General features: G+C 44.7%; 1 protein-coding gene across 2 annotated transcripts in view; it reads left to right on the top strand.

Moving 5' to 3' along the window:
* The window catches only part of LOC143039854 (ribosomal protein S6 kinase alpha-5-like), a 329,791-nt gene that overhangs the window by 222,497 nt on the left and 92,514 nt on the right, over window positions 1-14,780 (top strand). For both annotated transcript variants that reach the window (XM_076210124.1, XM_076210115.1), the window contains exon 2: window positions 3,143-3,211. In XM_076210124.1, coding sequence (XP_076066239.1) covers window positions 3,143-3,211 — 69 coding nt within the window. The remainder of the gene's footprint in view (window positions 1-3,142; window positions 3,212-14,780) is intronic.

Below are 14,780 nucleotides of genomic sequence, written 5' to 3'. Positions count from 1 at the left end.
CGTTTGCACACATGCAGACGATTACACAGATGTAGAACGCACACGCACACGTAGCTTGATGATGTAGTGGTTAGCTTCGTAAGCTGTGAAGTCGTAGACCCGAGATCGTGTCTTGTTCACGATGCGACACCTATACAGCACTGCAAGTTAGTACTGTCATCTGTGAGCACGTCTCTATCTTGTCTGAGTGTATTTTTATGACATTCTTAACAAGACGTGACTCTGTGTCGTCGGAATAAGTTTGCTTGTTTCGTGTACAAAGTTGCTGCAAGTTGGTGACGCAGCTGCACGCAGCTGCTGCCTTTGGTGCATGATTAGCCAGAGAGGAGTTGTTCGCGACAGCTTGCTCGATTAGTAGACGAATCCACTAGCATACCGTATAAAATTTACTCTCGCTATCAGCAGAGTGTTATACAATTAAAATATTGACTCATCAGTGCCCTCTCCTCACCTCCCTTCCTCTCGTCTCCTCTCAGCCCAAATTTCACAACCTCGGTCTAATGGAATAATGTTAGCTAGAGTATATTTTATGAAGCCTGACACTGTGGTCAAGAGACTTGGGGGTCGGGGAGTGGAGGGAGGGGGGAGGACGCAGGGAAGTGCCACTGGACACGTGGCACTTGAAAGCTGGCACTTGAAGGCTGGCACTGTCCGAGTAGAGCCAACATCTGTTCCCTCTGAGCTATAACACGAGATTTTAGGACTTGGTGTATGTGTATTTTCGCGCATCTGTGTCCGTACTCGCACACATGTGCGCGTGTGTACACATGCATATGTACACACGCGCGTAAACACCATATACACACACACGCGCACCTAAAGAGCCTCGCATTGATGCATCACAAACATCAGCTACGTCGTCTTCGTCTTCGTCGCCACTACCGCCGCCGGCTAGGTGAAGACAAGTGACGTAACAAGGTGGGCAGGGCTGCCGACGGCCCCCGTGGCGCGTCGCGGGTCCGTTGTTGCTCCTCAGGTATCACCACAAGATTAGATACAGTATCGAATGGCATGGGGAGGACCCCGCTGACTCGGCCAAGGCGCCGTCGAGGTGTCGTTAGGTTTTGAAGAGGTGAGGAAAGATCGAGAACGATCTAAACGGCTGTAGTGTGAATGGAGAGACGATTTATTTCGCTAAGGTTGGTTGGGTTTTGTCATGATGTTTTCGATCACAGGTAAAATTTTCACGGCGCCTGTTTTTGAAACCCGAGTTACAGACCAGTTTTGAGGCAAGGCAGTAATAATCATCGGTTCGATTCGGCAAGTTTAATTAAGAACACTATAATTTGATGGCAATTTTCGCGAAGAATCGAATGAACACAATCTTAGTGAAATAATCTTCCATATTATTTAGAAATAAGAAAGATGCACACGAGAGAGAGAGAGAGAGAGAGGTAGGTGTTGAGGGTTTGGCATGGACAGGACCTCAGTTGGGGAAGTGGGGATGGAGGTTCCAAGTTTCAAAGTACCGATTCTGTGTGGCCTTGGATGTTTGGGTGCAAGGGGAGGTTCGGTGGAGTTTGCTGTAAAGGTTTGAGGGAGGAGCGTGTGACATATAGTTTGTGTATATACGATTATTTTTCGTTGTCTGCTCTGTAATAATAATGGCGCGAGTGTACGCACAATCATACCAGTGTGTGTTTGTGTGTATGCGTGTGCGTATGAGGTTGTGATAAAACAGCGTACTTTGGTGTCAGTTTAGCTATGTGTGTAGGGACTTCTATACAGAGAGGTACGGGGTTGTGTGTGTGTGTGTGTGTATGTTTCGACAGATTATGTAAGAAACACAAGTGTACCGAGGGAAAAAAATCACATGCGTTGCTATACTCACAGGGCTGACGGATAATCACTCATTCACAGAGTGCACACACACACACACACACACACACACACACACACACGAGAAATTGTACCTCTGATGATTACCTCCCTTACAGATGGAGTGGTCCTATTCCTTCCTTTCCCGTTGTCGTCAGATGATTTTATTTGGTTCAGTGGAGTCCCCTTTGATAGTGTGGGTGATGAATAGGTGTAGATTTTAATTCAAATTTCGTAATCTTATGATCATAATCCTATCACTAACAGTACAGCTCAGCTTTTGAAATAACTTCTACCACCACCACCTTCTCCAACCGCCATTTCCACCACCACCTTCTCCAACCGCCATTTCCACCACCACCTTCTCCAACCGCCATTTCCACCACCACCTTCTCCAACCGCCATTTCCACTATCTCACGTAACGCCATCTTTTTCCATAACCGTCGCTTTTCTCCGAACTGTCCGCGTCGGGAGTAAGTGGCGGCAAGACTATAATTCAATTACTTTGATGTTCTCCGTGTCTTTAACGACAAATTATGTCATGTTGGCGATTACGTGTTCTTTCTAAATCTTTCCTTTGTATCATAGTGGCATTAATATGTATATATGTATATGTGTATTGATATGTATATGTATGTATATATATATATATATATATATATATATATATATATATATATATATATATATATATATATATCAAGTGTTTGTGTCATTTGACATTTTGGAAATAGACTCATCTGCTGGGACTTAAGCCGCCTAGGCAAGGGTTCGAATCCCAGCAGATGAGTCTATTTCCAATATATATATCAGTAATTCTTAAATGTACATAAAGCACCGATCACAGCGTATGGCATTGGCCACAACACTTGGGGGTCATTGTTTTGAGTTATGGTTTGTTGCCGTAGCCATGACGACGAAAAGCCCTCAATCTATTTCAATGTTTACTGATGGGTGTTACGCAAGGGTACGCATGTGGGCGTGCTCGAAGTAAGTCTCAATTGTAATAACACTTGAAGCGGTGATGCACCTTTACAAGCAATTATATAATGTGATTTTTATGTAAAGAGTTGCCATTCTTGGTGGTAAGTTGTGAGTTGGATGGTTTAGTCTAGTGTATTATCAAGCTGTATTGATTGTGTGGATTGGGAAGCATACCTTTTATAGTAACTGACCTTGTGTATTTATATAACTTTCTTATCAGGATACAGTTTACATTCTGGTGGAACGAGTTTAGATATGAAAACTAACTATGTAAACATGTCTATTTATTTAGATGTCTTGATTAAATGTACTAATAAACACTTTTTTCTCTCTTTACAGTTAATTTATCGGGCAAGGGACGTGTGGACATGGCGCACTTTGGCCTGCTAAAGGTTCTCGGCACAGGCGGTAGGTACAGGCCACGGCCATACTCCATTTCCTGTACGTTGTGGGTCTCGCCGGTAGAGAGTGTGGGGTGGGGGAACGGGAGGTGACGCAACGGTTTACCTGTAGTGTTGAGGGTACGAGTCACCGTTAATCATTCTTGAGTCTCATGGGGGATTATCATGTTCTCGGGAGGTGAAGATCTTTGTAGTAGCATCATCATGTGTATGTCAACATGTTGTAACTTGTATTTACTCGTTGGTACATAAAGGTTTTCGTTGTGCTCTATGTATTAGTCAGACGTTAGCCAGGACGAAGTTTTCAAGTGATTTAGCCATTGTAATATGAAGTAAAAATTTAATCGAAATGTTTTGTAAAGTTTACTTGATTCTTTACCATGCAAAGTTTTTTTCGGCGATTAAAAAATCATCTGACAAAATACTTAAATGACTCAACGCCATTACAATCTACAGTGAAGAATTACGTAAGACTTTTGGTCATTTCACTGTGAAATATATATATCATTCCGCCCGAGTCTTTTTGTAGATCAGAGAAACTTTAACCTAAGTCATCATTAAGAACTTCGTGCAGGGAAAGGAGATGTTACGTTTATGAGAAGCAAAAGTCAACTTCGAAGAGGAATTTTAGTTTTTTTATGTTCTTTGAAGGACTTAGCATTTGTCTGTGGATTCAGAGAGGTTGACATTCACTCCTTGGGATTAATGAGCACCTTAGAGATGAATAGCTTGGCGGCAGTCACAGTAAGAGAGAGACAAGTGGCACTCGGTCTAAGAAATTCCCATTGAAACAAATCCCAGGGTTTGCCTGCCAGCTGGTTGAAATTGTTTAGTGGCAGAAAACCCTAAAATGGGGTTCATTGACTTCCTCAGGAGATAGAGTTTCATAAGTGGGATCTACAAACCGAAAACTAGTGTTAATTTAGTGTTGAAGTGGTTTTCGGGGGGAATAGCTAACAGCAGCACATAAGTCAAAGAACGCCTGCCTCGAAGGTGCTGAACCGAAGGGTAAAATGGGCATGAACTTGACAACGGAGTTGGTACGTTGCTCTAGATTGATTGCACCCGACTTCGTTCCCGTTCACTTGTGGCTTTGTCTTCCGGGACACGATTCTTGATCATCCAATGGGCGAATGACCCTTAGCGTCGGTTACCCCGCTACCACCTCCTAACCTCACCAACCCCCCGCAAATCCAACAACCGGTGATTCTCTCACCGACCACACCTCACCTGTTCAACCCTCGACCTCATGCTCATTACTAAGACAACAACCCCGAAGGAAACGCTTCCTTCCCCTCCATCACCTCCTCCTCGTCCTCCTCTCACCTCACCCGAATCCAGTGACCAGCGGGTATATTGTTATCGTTTCATACTTCCTCCATTGGTTACTTTTCATCTGTTTATGTCCTTTTTAAATCATCAGCTAATTCTTCTTCCTCTTTGTTTTCTTTTTTCCCTTGTGATAATTATTTCTTAACTTCCTATCACCAGTTATTAATATCATTTGAATTATTGTTACTATTATTATTATCATTATATTATCATTATTATTACTATCCTTGTTTTGTGATTGTTTAGCTTTTATTTTCTTCCCATTCTTCCTCGTACTCCTTGTCTTCGTCCTCGTTCTTCCTCCTGGCCCTTTCTTTTCCTCCCTCTTCATCTTCGTTCCTCTTCCTCTTCCATCTCCTCCCTCTTTTTCCTGCTCCTTCTTCCTCTTTCTTTTCCCCTTCCTCCTTGTACTCCTCAGAAAGCGTCGGTACACACTGCACGGCAGATAGAACCGTGGGTGGGAGGGGGAAGGGGTGAGGGGTAGGCAGACGACATTGGAGACCGGGACAGTTAGCATGTGCTCAGTCAGGAGCCCCGTGAGCTGTCCTGTAGTCGTTCGTTTTTCTACCTTCACTCAGTAACCATGTAGTGAGCGCTGAAACTATCAGTTGTTTTAAGAAACGGTTAGACAACTTTATGGATGGGGATGACAGGTGGTAATGGGTATGGAACTGCCTAGTGTAGGTCTTATGGTCTCTTGCAGTCTCCTTCATTCTTATGTACTTCGTGTGCCCTGTCTGTGCAGATACCAAGTCCTGTTAGGGATGAGACCTGATAGGAGGTGGGCGGGGGTGGTCAAGGCTTTGGGCCCTACCGCAGGTGTAACAGAAGAGGTGGGACTCGAAGGAGCAGGTGTAACGATTCCCATACGTTTTATGGCCGTTATGTAACGTAAAGCTAGCACTGTCGCGTCTTAAAACGCACGTAGAATAAGAGTTTGGGTGGACAAAGGCTTTATTGTAGATAAGGGGAGGTCTCCGTTGAGGAAGGAAGTAGACTTACTTCGGAAATCAATGTACGTTCTTGTTGCGTTTTATTTTCTTGTTGAGGTCAGGCTTTTCCCACCGTCTTCAAACCCAAGAGGGTTGTTGTCCATGTTCTTATGGCCTGGTGTGGCTCACCCTTGGTTCATTATCTAAAACACATCTGCAAGCCCTTTCTCACCCCATTTCCTCCACCGGTACTGCCACCGCCACTACCACGAACTGTCTGTAGGCTCCTGCACTCACACGACCTTTCAACACCCCACGGCCTCACCACTCAGACCCCATCCACCTGTCGTCCATTCTGCTCAAACCCACATCCCAATTATCCTTGCCAGGGCAGTCACCGACCTATGTACTGTGGCTATCTCCGGACGATTTTATTCAACAAAATTAAGAACTCCCTCACTGTAACGGTTGTCGCTTCCCAGGCGGCCGACTCCCGCGCTTTTCTTGGGCTGTTTTATGTTCGGGTCGGCGGTGGTGCAAACCATGATAGCCATCCTGTCCGTGTTTGCTCAGGTGTCGCTTTTTTCTAGCTGCAGTGTCTGCAGTCTCGTTAGAACTAAGGCTATCAGGATCAAATGTCATAGCTATGTCGTATTTCTATCTTGTGTAGAAGTTGAACTTGGGATATAACTGTTTTGTCCTAACGGTAATCACTTCTAATCCGCTTTTTTTATAATTGGTCTCTCTCTTTCTCTGTGTATGTGATTCACCATGGTCTTGGATCACGAAAGAGCTCAGAGCTCATATATGACCGATCTATGGGTAATGCTGTGACCTTACACGCACGCACACACCCAACTCCCCGCCCACGAGAGCTGGAGTAACGACTTGCAACAGCGATACTGAAATTAATTTAGCCCCGGGCGGTATTCGAACTCTGACCGCCGTAGTGGCGGCCGCGAACGCTACCACTGCGCCATCGAGCCTTGTGTGTGTGTGTGTGTGTGTACTAAGGGGGCGCATGTGTTTGCTCGTTCACTTGTGTCTGTTTGTGTGTACGTGCAACTTTTTGTTTCTGCAACTCTTCATACGTCTTGTCTGTTGTTGCTGCTGTGTCCGCGTCGTTGTGCTACTTGTCTGTCGCGTTTCATATTCCACGTTCGTATATGAACGGTCACAGCCCAGCAGGAGTCTCCTCGTTTGTCATGAATCGCAGTAATCAAACAAGGAAGAAAGAAATAGGCCTCGTTCGAAACTGTTGAGTAATGGCGCATTGAACCCTTGAGCTTCGACAACGCAACGCGACACCTTCCTTGTCGTCGTCGTCGTCGTCAGCACATTCTCCATCTGGTGAGGATGTAATTTGGTCAGGAACTTCTTCGATTCTTCAATTGATCGTCTTGTGGTTTGAACAACGGTTATTGTCTGGTCGGAGCAAGCCCCAGTTTTTAGGCACGAGCAGGTTGAGAAAAAGGAACCGAAGCTGAAATTGGAATGTCAACGAGAAGTATATGTTTGCTTTTTTCTGGATATTGAAACGACACAAGTGGTTGGAACCCTCCGGGCGTTCAGGAGGGATGTGACCGAACACGCCTCTTGCTGTGTTAGCTATGTCGTAGCGTCTCCCCACCCCCCACTTCACTCCTCAACAGTGAGACTTTGAAGATTTTGTTCTGGTCAGTGGTATAGAGTTTCATTTAGCTCAGGACAAGGCTTCGAACAAAAGGGATTAAAAGTCAATGATAATCATATACTCTCGTCGATTGATGACTTTCGTCGTCGCGAAATGTCGAGCTGAAATCTCCTCAGCATGTGTTTACTGCCGCGTCGTATCATTAGTTAATCATTGTGTTGATTTGGAAATTGAACTGAAATTAATTTTCTTAATGGTACTTGTTTTGATTTTCGCGTTTCGCATACTAAATATGCTGCCTGTAGTTCACCGTGATGCCGAACATAACTTTAATGTTTCATGTTATCATGTACAGTGGTGAGGATGGGGTGGTTGTGGTACAGTTGGTAGCCTTGATGATGGCTGTGACCTTGATGTTGTTAGGGTTAAAAGTGGTACACGGGTGGGGGTGATAAGTAGCAACAGAGAAGAGTAGGTATATGTCTCTTTATCAGCGTTCTGTTTGGTGATATTGTCACAGAAGGGTAAGTGGGATAATGGTTGAATTATTAGCGTGACAGCCTCGGGCTTATTATTGCCTTTGATCTTTACCGCGACCGTTGTGATAAAGAGAATGAATCTTCGTGTAGATACGTTGTCGTGTCTACAATCATCTTCATAGCGGATGTTCTATAAACCGGCTGTGCGCTGATGTTTTTGCCTTCCCGTGCTGTGGTCGTTCAATGTTGTCATAGCGAAGTTTGCTCCATTCGTTGTGATATCACTGTGTTGCAAGGTAGATTTTTTCTCTCTCTGTCTGTCTCTCTCCAAACAGTTAGTGCTACAAAGACCCTGGCTTCAGGCCTGGCCGTCCTCAGGTATTTGACATTCCAGTAGCGGACTTGCGTTCTTCGCTTGTTTGTTAATGATGGTGCAGGTTACCTTGCTCGGTAATCATGTTGTACTTTTTTTATTTATTCTTTTTTTATTTGGAATCGTTGCCAAGGCCTGTGGTCTAAAGGTTTAAATATTTCTTCCTGGTCTAATTTATTTGTTGCAACAGTAGGGGCAGTGTTGACGTTTGCGTTGTGTTCATGATGTCTTTCGTTAAAATGTGATGCTCACTTGTTTATCACTGTTTTCAATGCTGGCAGTGTTGCAGAGGCAGGGCCGGATGGGCCAAGGTAACAGGCCAAAGCTACAAGTGGGGCGACTGAGAGAGAGGGAGAGAGAGAGGGGGGGGTACCGGTTTAGGAGAGGAGGGGAGGGAGAGGAGGTGGAGGAGTTGGGGGAAGGTTAGGGGGCTTAGCGGCTCTTGGGGTGAAGGGGTAAGGGTGCCGGTTAGAAGCTTAGCGGAAGATGAACGTGAAGAGATTAGAGAGTGAAGGGGAAAGGATGATAAAGAGAGGGAAGAACGTTTATTGTAAATATATTAAGAAGAGAAAGAGAAGTGTTAGTGGATTGGCAGCGCAGGAATAGAGGAACGAAAATGTGACATTGAAAGAGAAGAGAGAAAAATAAGGAAGGTGGACGAATACATAGGAGAGAAGTGGAGCTGAGGGGTTTAGTAGTGAAAGGTGTCTGTAGGACAGAGGAAAGGGAGGCAAAGGTCACCAGGAAGTTAGGTCGCGCGCAGGCACATAATGCACTCATTTGCGTTATCCTAAACTCACTAGTGTGGATATATATAAGCGCATTGTATAGTGCGTGTACGCGTTCTGAAAGCCAAACTCCCCCCCCCCCACGCGCGCGCAGACAGAAAGGCAGTGCATACTAATTGCAAAACGCCAAATGAAATTAAGAAAATAAATGCGATGTTGTTTGGGCCTTTTGGTGTAGAACGGGAGGGAGAGGAGGAATGAGTGAAGGAAAGACGCGACACTTCTGTGAAGATCGAAGGATTTTGACTGTGTTGTAGGGTGGAGCGACCGAACGAAAATGATAAATGGCGAAAAACCGAGAAAAAAACAACAACCGGCGACCAGTAACGGTGAGCGAAAACGGGACAGAGCTCGGAAGATGGACAATGAAAGGAAGGACGAGATGAACAAATTAATCACGTATCATAGAAAATGGGACCGGCCGATGTTTAAGGAGTCTGAGATCAGAAGAAGCGCTAACAGAGAGGTGTATGATTTGCCAGTTCCAAGAAAATTAAGTGAGGAACACTGAGAACAAAGAAAAAGGAAGAATAGTGGACGAGAAATTTAACAGCAGGTTCGTGAAGATCAAGACGGGAACACCAAGTCAGTCCGTGAGTGTCTGCACGCAAGAGAATAATGACAGAAAGCAGACGCAAGTGGCCAGGAGGAGAAGGGTTAGGAGGAAGAGGAGAATGAGGAGGCGGAGGCGGTCCAAAGCAGTGCCTCCGTTGGTCAGAATTCTAAGGCTTAGCGCGAGGCAGGGGAGGGAGGAATGAAGGAAGGATAAAATGTAGACCGAGAGTGTCGCTAAAGCAGACAGTGCCAAGAACCCAGACAACAGCTTCCGTCTCTCGTCCACTTGTCTATGTATCCATCGACGCCTAGACCGCCCACTCACCTGCTTGCCTAGATCTAGGCAACATGCAGCATTCCCTTCCCCAAACTTGTTACTATTATCTACATTTGTTGCTCTTGGAGTCATGTGTATTTTACTCATTTGTAATATATGTGTATGTGCGCGTGCGTGTTTTTGAGAGAAAATCAGGCAAAGTGAAGCTAAAGAAAAGAGACGGCGTGGTTACTGGCTGAAGAAATATTCCTGATGTGACCTCTGTATCTGGTGACATCCACGTGGCAATTCTTTGTGTTTTAGAATATTTACTTTTTCAAATCTAAAACGTCTGGATCCGGACAAACGTATGTATAAGCTTATATATAGATTGTGTATATGCATATATATATATATATATATATATATATATATATATATATATATATATATATATATATATATATATATATATAAAGCCAAAGTCAAAAGGCTTAATTCCACTCCCACCCATTTCATCCTCACCCACTCCACTCCCATTCATCGCCCAACCCGTTCCTCCCTCTTTTCTTGGCTCCTACTGGATGATGGGTCATCCCTGCATCTTGCCCATTGCCCTGGGTCAGAAGCAATGTAGCAAGACACAGCACATCCAGAGCAAAGTCGCTTCATTTAATCGGCGACCCCCCTCCCGTCCCCTCATACGGAAAAAAGAGAAGACGGGGAGAAATACCTTGGGGCTGCGTCAAAATATCTTTCACACACAACCAATCTCTTACACCCCATCTCCCACTCACCCCCTTCCATGCATCACAGCATCAGATCTATACCCAAACATTCTCCACTCACCTCTATCTTCTGTTCTTCTCCCCACCTCAACAGACATCCCCATCTTTCTTAATGCCCCTTTTACCCCATCCATCCATCTTACCCTCGGTCCCCCCCTCATGTTCATTTCATCCACTTCTGCCTTCCACACTTTTTTTTTACTATTATATATATTGTCACATCCAATATATATATATACATAACGTGTGTGGATATTTTTCATTTAATCGTAGTTTCCTCTTGGTATTTCGCATTTCCTTTATTCATGAGGGGTATGATTTAACAAAACTGCAGAAAAATCCGAATCACCACCACCAATCCTGTGGTAACAGAGCTGCGCTAGTTCCCTGATTCGGACCATTGGGCATATTGGAATTCGAAGTTGAATCCAAACGCATCACTGATGTGCATTCATGTTCTATGCTCTTTGTGTTCAGGATTAGCCTCGAGTCGAGTGGAATGCCCATTACAGCCTAATTCGCCACCTTTTGCTGTGCGAGGCTTGGGAAGGCGAGCAAATCCTCCGTAATTTCAAAATACACGTGACGTCAATTTACGTCGCCCTCCGCATTCCCGGTATCGTAATGTAACGAATGTTTAGTTGGAGTATACATGTATTACTCACTCACTCCGTTGGATCTTGAATCTCGTGTAGATTCTGGTCCGCCAACAGTAATCCTCTCCATACCCTTCGGTCCTGTGCTGCTTCCATCCAGGTTATTTTATTCATTCCTCTTCTGTCCATCTCCGCATCCACTCCATCTATCCATCTTATTCGAGGTCTCCCTCTGGGTCTTCTTCCAGGCATTCTACCCATCATGTATTAATATTCTACTAATACATGTATTAGTATTCGTAAATATACCACAGTAAGTCGCACGCTGGTGTTAGGTTATACTCGAATATATAAATACCCGTGGACGATTCGAGTTAACAGTCTCCTAAGATCCCGCAACACGTAAGGCAACCAAAGCTATATCCGCCTTGTCGGTTGCAATGCCTGTTGGCCGGCGCATGCGCCGTGCGAGCGCAACTGGGGTAAACAAACAGACTTAACTCGAGGAAGCCTCATAGGAACATGATAGTAAAGAGAGCTTACTAGTCAAGCGGCGGCGAGATGGGGGGGGGTGCAGAGATGTACAAGTGTTTTAGGATGAGAATATGGAAGGAAGTGTTCACTCACAGGTACAGAAGACGGAGACATTGTAGGAAAGCGGGTTTAGTAATGAAATAAACTCAATCAATTTGGCTTGGTCTTCGTGGTTAGTGATAAGGCGTTGCTCTAAAGCAGAGATTGTGAAAATGAAATTCAGTTGTTAACTTTCTGTGAGGGGGAGGGTACAGATCAATAAAATCGCCAGTTGATAACCAATTATAAAAACCCGAAAACGCAACGAAAGAATTAATCGAAATAAGTGTATATGACGTTTCCCCCTCAAAGACGAAATTGCCTAATGGCAGAATATTCCAATACAGAACATACGAAGAGAGACTAGATAAGCTGCAACTGTCAACATTAGAAGATAGGTGATAGGATTGTAGTCGGGCTTTGACAGGAGCGGCCATAATCGACAAAGACCTGATAGGGGACAGAGAAACAAAAAGAGTTTTTAGAAAAAAAATAAGGACATATTCTTTTAAATTCTCACGAAACAGTTTCATTGTAGATTCTTTAGTTCAAGAAACAACACAGAATGAATGATAGTTCTTTAACCAATGGGAACAAAGACGGTGTCCCATGACATAGCTCTTATCCTATATAATACAATTAGGTAAATATGACCGGTAGAGACATGGAGACAGAGCCCTGCTAACTCTATTCCTGCGCAATACGATTAGGGAAATACAATAAATTGGACGCGGTAGATGGGAGTTCCCAACGTCTACTGCGTTCTGGATGTAGATTCAGGTAATGTCACAAACTCACCTTATCAGGTCGGGTGAACCCACTGATAAATTAAGTTTATCCTTTATAGAATATTCAATTTTCTTTTGTAAACCAGGAAGGTATAAGGACATTTAGGTTGATCAACAGCCACAGCATTTAGAGATATAAACTAATCGTGCTTGTGTTTACCGCGGAATCTTCGTTAATGTGAATAGATTTTTTTTTTCGAAGTTCCATAGCCGTTGTTGAGAACCCTACAGAATCATTTTGACATAGTAAGTGATTCATTGAGAAACTTGATAGTCCACGGGAAGAGGAAGGAAGAGAAAATAAATAATGCTAGCCATAGCATTACCAGTGCAATTAGCATAACGTATTTCCCGTGTCCATGGAAACATACCATTTGTTCATCCCTGCGTCGAAAGAACTTTTTTCACACAGTAATATATCTATATTTAGCAGACGCCGTTTTATGGCGATGCGCATTTCTCGCGTCCTCGTGTCTGTCGTGGTGGTGGCGCTGGGTCCAGGTCAGTGACGCCTCCGACGGCGGCGGGGGTGTGGGTGTGGGGAGGGGGGGTTGGCTACTCCCCATTGCCGCTTTGTCACATGGTGTGGGTAATGGGTATTAGCATCCTGCATTAAGCAGATTTGTAGTGATCTGGTAGAAATAGACGTAATTTGATATATCGAGAAGCATTGAGTAGGATTATCTGCGGAGGTTATTGACTGACGTTGAGTCTGCGTTGCCAGCCAAGTACCTGCTACCGAAACTGATCGAGTGATGGTAGGAACGCTACTGTTAAGCAATTTTTTAGCAAAGAACCCCCCCCCCGATAGATTGGTCACGGTGAGGATCAAAGTATCATTTGTGCATAACGGTCCTGATAAAATTGCGGGGTCATGTAGCCTGTGGGTGTGGCTGTGAACTGAGTGCATCCCCGGCTTCCGGTTTGTGATTTGGTGGTTGGCCATATTGCTTCTGGAAGGATGATGCACACCATAAATGTTGAGGATTCAGAATAAACATGTATGAATTTGAACTTGGAGAAAAGGAACGAGATGTTAAGCTTTTGACTAATCTTGAAGTTATTGGAGGTAAATCGAGATATGAACACAACACACAAACACACAAGTGCACACACGCGCACACACATACACACACACACACACACACACACACACACACACACACACACACACACAAGTTATCAGCCTAACAAGAAATACACTCGGACGAATACTGGCCCACATGGCGGCGTTCATTGACGTTCCAGGGTACAATGAACTACAGTCACCGCCGCACCAGAAACGCTCTTCCTCTCCAGTCCGCTCCCACACCACATTATGCATTCATATATATATAATTTTTGTGACCGTATCAGTATGTTTGGACGTTAGTGCTTCAAGGATATATCTGTAATTGTGTACCCAATGTATATACGCTCCCTTAACAACGTATAATCTCCCGAATGCAAACTTGAAGACCCTAATTAGTTTGATGGAGTTACCCTCCTAGAAACTACTCTCTTATTGTGTATGTGACCTTGTATATTCTTAGGGACGGGAACTCGCATATATATCGTCGAATACAAGATGAACAGGATGTCTTTCAATGATAACCTCACGTGCACAGGACAGGTGTGAACAACACTTGTTTACCAACACTTGCGCAGTGGGCAGGTGCGTGGGCGGCCACTGCGCAGGGAGGTAACGGGAGACGGAAGCGAACTACACCAAGAACAGTTACTCCCACGACCTTGTGGGGAACTCATTCGCTCCTTCCTTCCTGCAGGCACCCAGTACGACCATAGACCTCTTCGGGTACTCTCCTGTGACCATATCTTATCCAGCTCTTGAGTCTGCAAATGTATTGTCATTTTACTGTGCGTATTTACCTTCTCAGATCTCCCTCGATCCTTAGGTCAATGCACTCTCGTATTGTCTGTCTCTCACCACCTCTTCATCCAGTCCTTCACTTCCTCACTCCTTCACTCCCTGCCTCTCCCTAGAACTCTCCGTTGCCACTGTCCTCTCATCTTCTCCCTTCCCTCTGTATTATCTGGTATTAGTTAACTTTTCATTTTTTTGTCTGTCCCTTTCCATCTTTACCCCTTCCTTCCTCTTCTCCATTCTCTTCCGCCTGCTCTTTCCCTTCATTGTCATAATCCTCTCCATCACCCTCCACCTCTTCCATCCGATTTCTATCCCGTACGTATTCTTTCGTATCCCTCTGGCATCCTCATCCTCTCCCCCGCCTCCTTCTCTAATCCCTATCGGCCTTCTCGTGCATGTTAGCCCGTGAGCCTTGCCCTCTTTATTTACCAAGTATTTCCTCTCGCTCGTGCATTCACACGCCGAGGCGTATACACACATGCACACACACACATGCACATACGCGCGCGCGCACACACACACACACACACACATACACATACATCTTACATATAGACGTGGGGACACACGCACGCACTCACAGGCGACCGGGAAATGTGTTACGAACCGCTACGTC

The sequence above is a fragment of the Oratosquilla oratoria genome, chromosome 2, assembly GCF_046742065.1.
Source record: "Oratosquilla oratoria isolate Oo_2021 chromosome 2, ASM4674206v1, whole genome shotgun sequence".
Lineage (NCBI taxonomy): Eukaryota > Metazoa > Arthropoda > Malacostraca > Stomatopoda > Squillidae > Oratosquilla > Oratosquilla oratoria.
This window is presented reverse-complemented; position numbering and strand designations above follow the sequence as displayed.